The following is an 11,183-nucleotide window of genomic DNA, read 5'->3' on the forward strand; positions in this document are numbered from 1 at the left end:
CCATGCTTTCAAAAATATAAGCCCTTGCCTCATTCATGTCGAAATCCATTACTCAAAAGTGATCACACCACGACATCATACTCTCTTAAGTCTATCTTATTTCAAATCTGTTTAACACGATCAATGCGGCTGGAAAATTACATATAATTTCACTTGATATAAACACGTGTGATCACAACACTGCTATTTTCGTTATACTTAAAGGAAATGACATCTTCGTTATCTACCGTCTTTCCCTGTTTCATGTCCTGTTTCCTTTCTTGCATGTTGTTTCAATAAAACAGTTATATTATTATTATGTTTGTTCACATATACATCACGTGTATTACGTGTGTATTGCACATGTGTGAATCCGTACTGAATATGTGCAATACACCATAATCGCATATAAGTGTAATACATCACTAATGCATATGTGTAATAAGTCTGTAATGCATATGTGTAATACATATGTACTTTACTTATGTAGTGCATCAATAATGCAAGTAATAAACATGTAATGCATATATGTAATACACCATATTCGACATATGCATGTAATACATCAATAATTCATATAAGCCTAAACGGTGACATAGTTTATGAAATTGAATTTTACAATTGTTTACCCGCTATTTTTCTTCAGATTTATGTTTGATTTCGCAACAGATTTCGACAAATTAGACGATCGAAATAGCATTTCCAAAACAGCTAATATTCGTCCCTTGATCACATGTACTACACACCTAGGCCAGTATTCCTCATCCATGTACATCGTATGTTTCACCATTTGGGGGCTTTTTAACCTCTTTGTGGACTTCATGTCTGTGACGTATATTATATGCATATAATCGATTCAAATATATGTAATCAAAATACTATATGCATGAAATGTATCATCTTATCTAACCATACCATCACACTCCTATATTCGTCATTGTTTTCTGAAACAACTTCAAGTTCGTTGTTAGTATTTTCCATTGTTTTACTATCAGTCCGTACATTATTTATCTTTAAATATTACATATATGTATTATACCTTAAAAAATGCTTTAACATTATCATCAAAGCTGAACATTAGTATCTTAATAAGTATTGCATATATGTGTTAACATTACTACCTTAACATTATCATCACATATGGACATTATCATCACAACTGAACTACACAAATGATCTAATATTCTTATCTCATTTTGACAGATGCATTACGTATATCACTATAAAGAAACATGCTAAAAAACATTACCATTACTATATTCAACAATACATATGTGCACTATAATTAAAAATTTTGCATTGAGATACACCATTCATGTATTATATCTATGTAATATTCCACTAATCATGTAAATTAATGGACTGGTATCGATGTATAACACCACATATACAAAACACACAAAACCGGTGCTTATAGTACGCCTAATCAACAAATCACATATTAATAGTTCAGATTCGACGCAGTATGCGTCTAACCAACACCTATAATAGGCCTAATTAATAGTATACACACAAATCATTCAGAATTAACACAATATATGCCTAATCGAAACTTATTATGTGACGAATCGACATTATTGTTCTTCGATTAACCAGAAAAGGCAAAACATAGACAGACGAATGTGATTTCAGTTTAATACATCTAATTGATGTTGATAATGTGTGAAATTAACTAACGTCATTGCTTACATGATAATGTTCTTCGTTTTTCTGCTTGAATCCGTAGCCAATTTGTTGAAATAGATGATCGATTGGAAGAATGTCAAAAACCCCTAGGGTGTTGGTCTGTACAATGAATGAACCATGAGAGAAGAAAGATTGATTGTATTTTGTGCATCTTCCAAATTTACCCTTCTTTATTAAAAAAAACCCACCTTTTTTCTTTTTTCCCCATTCTTTTTTTTAGCCATTGATCAAGTAAAATCAATGGTTTTAGTAGAGTTCTCTGGTTCTCTCTTTAAAAGGAGTTATCTCTTGATCTCACCCCCCACCATATATATATATATATATATATATATATATATATATATATATATATATATATATATATTACAACCTTTGTGTGCATCATTAGTTGTACATCATGTTTGGATGTATATTATTTTCTACCCATTTTTCTTTTTATCTTTAACTTTTTCACTTTTAACCTCAATACTTTTACAATTTGATTATAATATGAAATAAATATTGGGTACGCATATTGTGTATTCAAATTGACACGATCAAGAGATAATCAATTATGAAGTAACTATTGATACGATCCTATTATATTAATAATAAGTTTAGTATTATTATTTAGTTTATCCCTATGGGATAAAGGTAAGGCTGTCTACATCTTACCATCCTCAGACCCTACCATAGCATTGCTATTGGTGGGATATACTGAGTACAATGATGATGATGATGATCTTTTATTTAGTTTCCTTATTATAATCAAATTATGTTTCTATTGTTTATCTTTTTATATTTTTATGTTTTTGTTTTCATATATATTGTAATCTCGTTTAACAAAGAAAATAAAAAAGAATTATTATTTTGGTCTATTTACTCTTCTTTTCTTGTGTTCTTGGGAAATTTATGGTTGTCTCGAATAAACTGTAACAACTATTGTGACTAGATTGATTAAATAGAACGATTACAATGAGAAATCTAAAAGATAACAAAGAAGGTGATGGAAAGCATAGTTTAATAAAGAGAGACGAGAAGATTTCTAACATTTTTCACAATTTATGCACTCTCCAAGCTTTCCCCGTTATATCTGACTAGATTTCGTTTAACGTTCCAAGTGATCCATTATCTTGTTCGGCTTCTTGGATGTGCCATAAGGTTGTGCCTACAACAGTCTTTAATAGTTCGTAACACAGCATAAATTGCGATAGTTATCATTCTTTTTTGTAAGCGACAAAATGTCTTAAAACTCAATAGAATTTTTTATTTAGATTAAACAAAAGAATTTTAAAATATACGAACATATATCATGAAGCCTAAACCTGTCTTGTTACAAACATGAGTCTTTCCAAATTTCTTATCAAAGTTGGTTGTGAAAATACGAACAAGGTAATCCGTTATACTCAAAACAAATGGACTAGAACCAAACAAGGTAATCCATTATATTTATACTAACAAACAAGAACAAGACTTTGAAATTTTAGAATTAGTTCATATCTTCAATAGGTCGTGGGAGCAAAAGCAAGCTGCTGCTTTGGTACACTCGGATCCATCCTCCACATGCATCCTCGCGATCAACTTCTCGTAAATCACCACTTTTGAGGGTGTAAACCAACAACCGATCCCCTGGATCGTAGCTCCTCAATAATATGTCCCCGTCGTTGTTCCAACAACCCAAAATTTCCAAATCATATTCGTCATATGGGGGCGGCAGAATAGGACTGATATCAAAGCAACAGTGCAACACCCATTCTTCGTGTTGCTTCAATATCCAGATCATGATACCAGAGGGGCCGTAATACGAAAATCCAAGTTGACCGTTTAAATCAACCAACTCATTGTAGTCAAACCATCGGCCTCCTTCTTCTGGCTTGGGAGGGTCGGTTAAACCGAATTCCTCCGTCTTCACATCAAACCACACTAATTTTCTTCTATCAGTGATAAAAATAAAGAATGTATTGAACGGATCCGCCAACCAATGCAAACGTCCATGAGCAAATACACCTCCACCCTTTATCGGATAAGCAGGGTTTTGGGCTACCTCTCGCCAAGAGCTAGATCCTGAAGAATGAACCATGGTTGAAGAAACACTAAGTGACCCGGTACAGATTATAGATAATCTGGGGGTTAAGTAATGTTTCCCACGAATGAGATCTAGCTGAGAAGGCTGTTCTTCAGGAGACCTGCAAAACAAACACCGTAAGCTCGTCACTGAGAAGGGGGGGTTCCTCCTTGTGACCACCCTCCGGCGTGAGAATCAGACTAGGTTGCTCTGAATATAAGTGTATATTAAGAGATTGCTAGATAACTGGATAGCAGATGATCTTACCATTCCAAGATGTTGGAGTATTTATAGCCGAAGGTAGGTTTCCTAGAAGGTACAGCCGGCTGAACAGTATTCCTGTTCAATCAACAGTAGACTATGCACAGGCCATACTGGTTGGTGGGTAGGTTACGGCCAACAGTAACAAAGTCGGCTGCACTATTCCACCAACTGTAGATTATGCACGTCCCACTTACTGTGGATTGTACGCAGGCCATGCTGGTTGGTGAATAGGTTACGGCCAACAGTAACACTATTCCACCAACTGTAGGCTGCGCATGCCCCACAGTAAGGGTTGGTGAGTAGGCAGCGGCTAATAGTGACAAACAGTACTAGAGGGTGTTCCTCCTCGCACTGTTGTCGGTGAGCTGTCACCCTGTGATTGGCTCATGGGCTGTTCTGGTCAGATCGTCTGTCCTATCCATACCTTGGTAAGTATAGTACAAAAGATCTTTCAGAATCAGACTGGCTCATTTAGGCGGGATTGTTCCCGCCTTGCTCATTCCTTCATGTGACTACTGAAGTAGCTAGTGTCTTGTGCGTGTAGCCCTGCTGTCTGCGGGTAGCCTTCCCTGATGGCTTGTATCCGCAACTGCGGGAACAGGCGGGGTACTTCACCATTGGGAGGCTTTCCCTGCGTGTACAGCTTGTGTACTGCGCGTAAGATTCTATGAGCATGGTGGGTCCTGTGGGAGCAGATGGCCTTTGCGCAGACGTCCCTGTTCAAGGTGAGTCTTGCGGGACCAACTGGTCTCTGCTGGGACCTACCTCTTCAAGTCCCCCCAGTCCAATGTTCTTCTCATGAATGTTTAATAAAGTGAGGTGAACTTTTGGACTTTAAGCAAGGGGTTTTGAAAAGGGTTTTTAGTTTTAAGGTTCTCCGTGGGGATTCTTCCCGCGGGTTTCCTAATGTCACTTGCAAAAATTCCCGATTTTTTTGCTTGATCTTTGGGTATGATGTGGGTAGGTATGTAACCTTCTCGCAAGTCAGGAGCGTTGAGTCTCACTTGTGTGGATTCTCCTTGAGGTTTTAGTGGTTTTGAACATAGTGATCAATTATGTTTAAACCACCAATTCCATCCTGGAGCCTCAAACAATGTAGTTCTCGACGTTCCCGCTATGCGGGGATGTTATTTCCGTTTCCACAAGCATTGCCTAGAAGATCCTTCTTGGTTTCAATTCCCTGCGGAGCGCTAGGTATGTGAAGGGTTTTGCCTTAACACTGTACCCGCGCTCGTCTTACGGTTACTTTACTTTCAAGGTACCCCTGGCGTCAATTCCTTGCGGGTGCTAGGTACGTGAAGGGTTTTGCCTTAACACTGTGCCCGCACCCGTCTTATAGTTACTTTGTTGCCGGGGTATTCTTGGCTTCAATTCCCTGCGGGTGCTAGGTATGTGGAAGGTTTTGCCTTAACACTGTACCCGCATCCGTCTTATGGTTACTTGGTTGCCAAGGTAAGGGGTATTTTCCCGCTTACTTTTGAATCTTTTTGAATTTTGAATTTTGAAATTCGAAAGGTTGGTAAGGATAAGAACAGTCCAAACATCTGAAACGTCGTGCGACGGTTTCTTCTGACTGTGTCAGGACGTGCAGGAAGTTATGGTGACGTGACAGAACATGGTCATTCCAGTCGCTTTTTCAGGCGCGTGGGCGTGATTTTTCGGGCGCGTGGCCGCGAAATTACTGGCACACGTCCTTTCAACAGCTGTTGCCAGCTTGCTTTTTGCCACGTGTCATAGTTTCATTGCACCTTTGATTTCTCTCTCCTCTGCATTAAATTCACCTCATTAATTGCGATTACTATATAAAGGGGGAGAGGGTTATTTGCAATTCACACTTTTCACTCTTCTCTTCATCTTTAAGGCGATTTCCGGCGAATACTCCATTATTCAATCGAGCATTCTCTCGAAATCGCTCTCTTCTTCCTCTGCAAGATGTCCTCTCGTGATGCTGAAGCTATAGCTGACGACAGGGGTACTGCTGGTGAGTGCCAGTGTGCTCTGCCCGGCGATCAGTACCGGTATGTTGTCAGGAAGTTCATGCTCGATCATCTCGAGCCTGAGTTTCCTGAATCCCACCAGACCGTGTACGATGCCCCCAGAGGCAAGATCGGGGTTTATGCTGCATTTTTTGTCTATGGGAATCTTAGATTCCCATTGACAAAATTTGTTTACCGTGTCCTTGAGAGGCACGGTGTTCATTTGACCGAGCTGCACCCCATGGCGATCGCCAAGATTCGCCATTTTGAGTGGGTGTGCCGGATTTTGGGCATCGAGCCCCATGTGGACCGCCTGATGACCATCTATACCTGGAGGTGCATCCAGGGGTGGTACACCCTGACGACCCGCATTAAGGGTCTGAAGATTTGCGACACCGAGCGCAGTCTTCGCGCGTGGAAGCAGGAATTCTTCTACATTTCTGCCCGCGCCATCCCCCTTGCCATGAAGTTTAAAAATGGCCAAGCGATACCGAGCCTTCACGCCCCCAACTACCAGGAGGCGGAATGGTTTTCGAAGATATCCCGGATCCAATCTCCGGTTTACCGGTTTGCGGAATCCGGGATGGTTATGTTAGGGATGAGCCGGGTGTGGAAAGATGCGTCTCAGGTTCCCATCCTTCTCGAATACGGTTTGAACTCTATTCCCTATGGTATGTCTTGTCTTTCTTTTTGATACAAGTTTGTCTTCTAACTGTTTCTTTTCTTTCAGAGGGAAATAATTTGGAGTCGCTTCTGTTCCCGCGGGAAACCGACGGTCCCGCGCGGATGGGTACTCGTGCTCTGGACGAGGGCGAGTTGCCCATCCTGGAGCAAACGGCGGATCGTTTTGTGGAGGTCTATCCGCTGGGCCACGAGATCCTGAGCCACCGGCGGCCAGGTAAGGCGATATTCTTTCCTCAATCTCTCAATGCTGTACCCGCTGTTGGAATTCTTGACCTGTCTTCTTCTGAGGAATCCTCAGATGCTCCTCCATTGGTGCGGAAGAAGAAAGCTGCTGCCGGCGGGAAAGGGAAGGAGAAGGCCTCCACGGCTGGTCCGGTGGTTCTATCTGACTCGGAGTCAGATAGTGAAGAGGTGGCGGGGAAGCCCGGTGGTGAGAAGACCACTGCTCCGGAGGCTACGACCGTTACCTCCGGAGAACCGACGAAGACGACGGTGACCGGTACCAAGAGGCCGGCTCCATCGGGTTCCTCCCCGCCCGTCCGTACGTTCAGGGTCAAGAAAACCCGTAAGTACAATCATAGTTGTCTTTGTAGACTTATTACTTCATAAATTTATCTAACACTTTCTTCTTTGTGTAGGCGTGGATGTTGACGCATTCCGGGGTGAAACGCAGGGGAGTACCTCCCCGCCAATGACGGTAGGCTCTGTCAGCCTTCCTGAGGCATCGACCCAGGCGCCTGCGCCTGCATCCGCTGGTCCAGTTGCTCATTCCTTTGAGCCAACTGTTCCGGCCGAGATGACGTCACCGCCGGCCGTGAGTGCGATTTTTACAGCATCCTTCACGGAGCCGGCGGTTACTGCTGCTGCTGATGAGGCGGCGACCGCGGCGGCGACCACAACGGCGACCACGGCGGCTGCCACCATGCCCGCGCCACCGGCACCGACGGCCGGACCATCAGGTACGCGCAGGGCTTCCCGCCGATCTTTGCCACCTTCCCGTCTGCCTGACCTGTTGGATGGATTTCCTTTAGGTTCAGGTGATGGGTTTGGCGGCTATCGGCCTGTCATTGACCCTACAGGTGCGTAGGGTTCCTTTCTTTTTCCCTTATGTTTTTTATCATCTTTTCCTTACTGCTTTTGTTTCTTTTGCAGTGTCGGATTCCAATGAAGTGTATGTTCCACGATGGAACATTCGCCGAGGAACAACCCTTCGCACACCTGTGGAGTGCGTGGACTGGGCTCGCCACGCTGCTCCCCCGGGTGCGTTGGGGGAAGCCATGGTTAGCTACCAGGAGGGTAGGCTAACCAATGAGCTTCGGGTTCTCCAGGCCCGGATGCAGCCGCGCGTCGAGCTGCTTTGTCGTGAAAACGACAAGTTGAAAGCAGCTCGCGCCAAGGACGTATCTGAGGCGCGTGCTCTTCGGGAGGAGAACCAACAGCTGGCGGCAGCTGCCGCCGACAAGGAGAAGGCCTTCAAGGCCCTCGAGGTTGAAGTTCAGGCGCGACTCGAGGCCCGCTCCAAGGCTGCCCAAGCTGTGAATGAACAGCTTCGTTTGGCCAGGGAGACTGCGCGAAACGCAACCGAGAGGGCTGGCAAGGCTGAAGCCGTTGCTGAGCCTTTGCGTGTGGAGAATGAGGAGCTCAAGGCCAAATTAGAGGCTCTCCAACGCGCTCATGATTCCTTGGCAATGGAAGATGCCAAGAAACTCCAGGAAATCCTGGACCAGAGGGGGGTGCTTGACCACACCGAGCGGAAGCTTAAGGGCGTCGAAGAGGCTGCCGCAAAGGAAGTTTTACTTGCCAACCTTAACAAGAGCGAAGCCGAACGCGCCCATAACGAAGCTCAAGCTGCCCTCCAATGGCTTCTTCGAGAAGCGTTGCCTCAGGTATGTTTAGCTTTGTCTTCACGCTTTTCTCTGTAAGAGAAAAGGCTCTAATACTTTGTATTTTTTCTTTGTAGGTTGTGCGTCGGGTCTTTTCAGAGACCTCTTACGATGATGCTATGAGCGCAGCCCTCAACGCTTCTCATGAGGATGGGGAAAAGGCCGGCTTCTTGCTTGGTCTAGGGTTTGTTGAGAAAGGCGTCCCGCCTTCCAACTTCCCTTTGTTCAATGTGGATACCGAAGCCATTTATGACCAAGCATTGAACCAATACGCCGCCTTCCCGCATCCAGTGGTGGAAAAGGTGGACGAAGTAGCTGTTGCTGATGATGGGTTAGCTGTCCTCAAAGCTTTCCTCGAACCACCCCGTTCTTCTGACGGAGCGGGTCCAAGTGGAAGCGGCCCTGAAGCTTGACCCTGAAGATCCCTTTCCATTGCTAAGATAGACTTGTATAGATTCTCTTTTAGGCGGGTAGTAACCCGGCCATTCTTGTAATATATCATTGAAATATAAATCTTTTTGCGGATAAGATTGTTATTTCCTTCTTTGGATTCCTTGCTTTATAAACTCATGACTTGCATACTTAGTTTAAGTTAGCAATTTTCCAAGTGTTTTAGAATAAGTTAACCTGTTGAACGTGGTTGATGATGGGTTAAAGTTTCGCTTCCTCTTTCGTGATTGTGCGGGTAGAACCGTCACTTGCACTTAGTAGGATGGCTAAACTTTAACCTTCATCTGACCTGCGTGTAGGTTTTCCTCATTTTTCCTCGAAATTTCTAAGTATTTAGGATAAGTTAACCTTTGAACGTGGTTGATAGTGGGTTAAAGTTTCGCTTCCTCTTTCGTGATTGTGCGGGTAGAACCGTCACTTGCACTTGGTAGGATGGCTAAACTTTACCCATACCTGACCTGCGTGTAGGTTTTCCTTTTTTTTTTTTTTTTTTAGGATAACCTTTGAACGTGGTAGATGATAGTTTGAAGTTTTGCTTCCTTATTTGTGATTGTGCGGATAAGACCGTCACTTGCACTTACAAAGATGGCTAAACTTTACTTACATCATACCTGCGTGTAGGTTTCCCTTATTTTTAACGTTGTGTTTATGCGGGTTTTGCCGCCTTCCACACGTAACGACTTACTTCTCCCCATTTATGCGGTAAATACCGGCACCAGTGGGGAGTTCATAAGGATAAAGGTAAACACATTATGAAAGGAGAATCATTTCCATTAGAAGTGGCTCTTGGCCTTTTCTTTACAAGTTTTGGAATTGATCTACATATAACATTTGCGTAATTGAGCTCCATTCCATGTTCTTGGGATGGGAGTGCCATCGAGCCTTTCGAGCCGGTATGCGCCCTTTCCCAGAACCTGTTTGATAACGTATGGCCCTTCCCAGACCGGGGCCAACTTTCCTGGGCGTTCTTGGTTCGAAGCCTCGTTGTTACACAGTATGTAGTCTCCTTCCTTGAAGTTGCAGAGTTTTACCCGCGTGTTGTAGTACTTTTGCATTTGTCGTTTGTAGTTCTCTTCACGCACTGCGGCTAAGTCTCTGCGTTCCTCGGTTAGCATAAGATCCAACCGTCTTTCCGCATCATTGTCTTCTGGCTGACTCAAGACCCTTGGTGAGGGTAGACCAATTTCGACCGGAACCATGGCTTCAGTGCCATAAGTGAGGCTGAACGGGGTTTCTCCCGTACTGGCCTTCTTCAACGTTCTGTTTGCCCAAAGGACGTGCGGAAGCTCGTCCACCCAGCCGGATCTGTGTTTCAAGAGTCTTTTCTTTATGCCTTCGACGATGCTTTTATTTGCTCTTTCCACCTCACCATTTCCTTGCGGGTGTGCCACTGAGGTAAAGGTGTGGGTGATTTGAAGTTCTTTTAGCCACTGTTGTAGCTTTTTGTCAGCAAAGTTGGTGCCGTTATCGCTCACCAAATTCTGTGGAAGTCCAAAACGACAAATTATAAATTCCCAAATAAATTTTTTGATATGCTTTGCGGTTGTTTGGGCTAAAGGTTTTGCTTCTATCCACTTGGTGAAGTAGTCGATGGCTACCACTAGGAACTGAACATTTCCTGCTGCTGTAGGAAATGGGCCTGTCACATCGATGGCCCACTTCTGAAATGGCCACGAAGAAGTGACTGGAACCAGTTCGTTTTTCGGGCGATGCGTGTTAGGTGCGTAAAGCTGGCAAGACCTGCATTTTCTGATGTATGCTAGTGCATCCGTATGCATCCCCGGCCAAAAGTATCCCGCGTTGTTTAGCTTGGCTACAACAGCGCGGGGACCTGCGTGTACCCCACAGATGCCTTCGTGTACTTCCCTTAGGAGGTAGTCGGCATCTTGGTTGTCCACGCATCTCAAGAGTGGGCCAAGAAAGTTACGTCTGTAAAGGATGTCATTGACGAGTTGATAATTCAGTGCTTTACAGCGTAGTTTTCTTGCCTGTGTTTTTGACTCTGGTAGTATTCCTGCTGCAAGGTAATTTATTATTGGTGTCATCCACGTTTCTGTACTGGTTTGGATGACACAAATTTCCTTGTGCGGGACTGATGGCGCTTCGAGGAGTTCAATGCGGATGTCCTTTCCCAGGTGGGTGAAGGCTAGTGATGCAAGCTTGCTTAACGCATCCGCAGATTTGTTTTCGCTGCGCTTGACGTGTATGACTTTACAA

The 11,183-nt window shown here is 43.8% G+C and overlaps 1 protein-coding gene across 1 annotated transcript; it reads right to left on the reverse strand.

The window, feature by feature from the left end:
• Nucleotides 1-3,133: 3,133 nt before the first annotated feature.
• On the reverse strand, nt 3,134-3,724 carry LOC143622168 (F-box protein At4g19940-like). Its single transcript, XM_077093384.1, has one exon. It carries the CDS (start codon nt 3,722-3,724, stop codon nt 3,134-3,136), a length of 591 nt encoding a protein of 196 aa, XP_076949499.1.
• Between the last annotated feature and the right edge of the window lie 7,459 nt (nt 3,725-11,183).

This window comes from Bidens hawaiensis, unplaced genomic scaffold (assembly GCF_021521415.1).
Source record: "Bidens hawaiensis isolate Kalapana, Puna unplaced genomic scaffold, B.hawaiensis_p1.1 tig00003058_1, whole genome shotgun sequence".
NCBI classification, from domain to species: Eukaryota; Viridiplantae; Streptophyta; class Magnoliopsida; order Asterales; family Asteraceae; genus Bidens; species Bidens hawaiensis.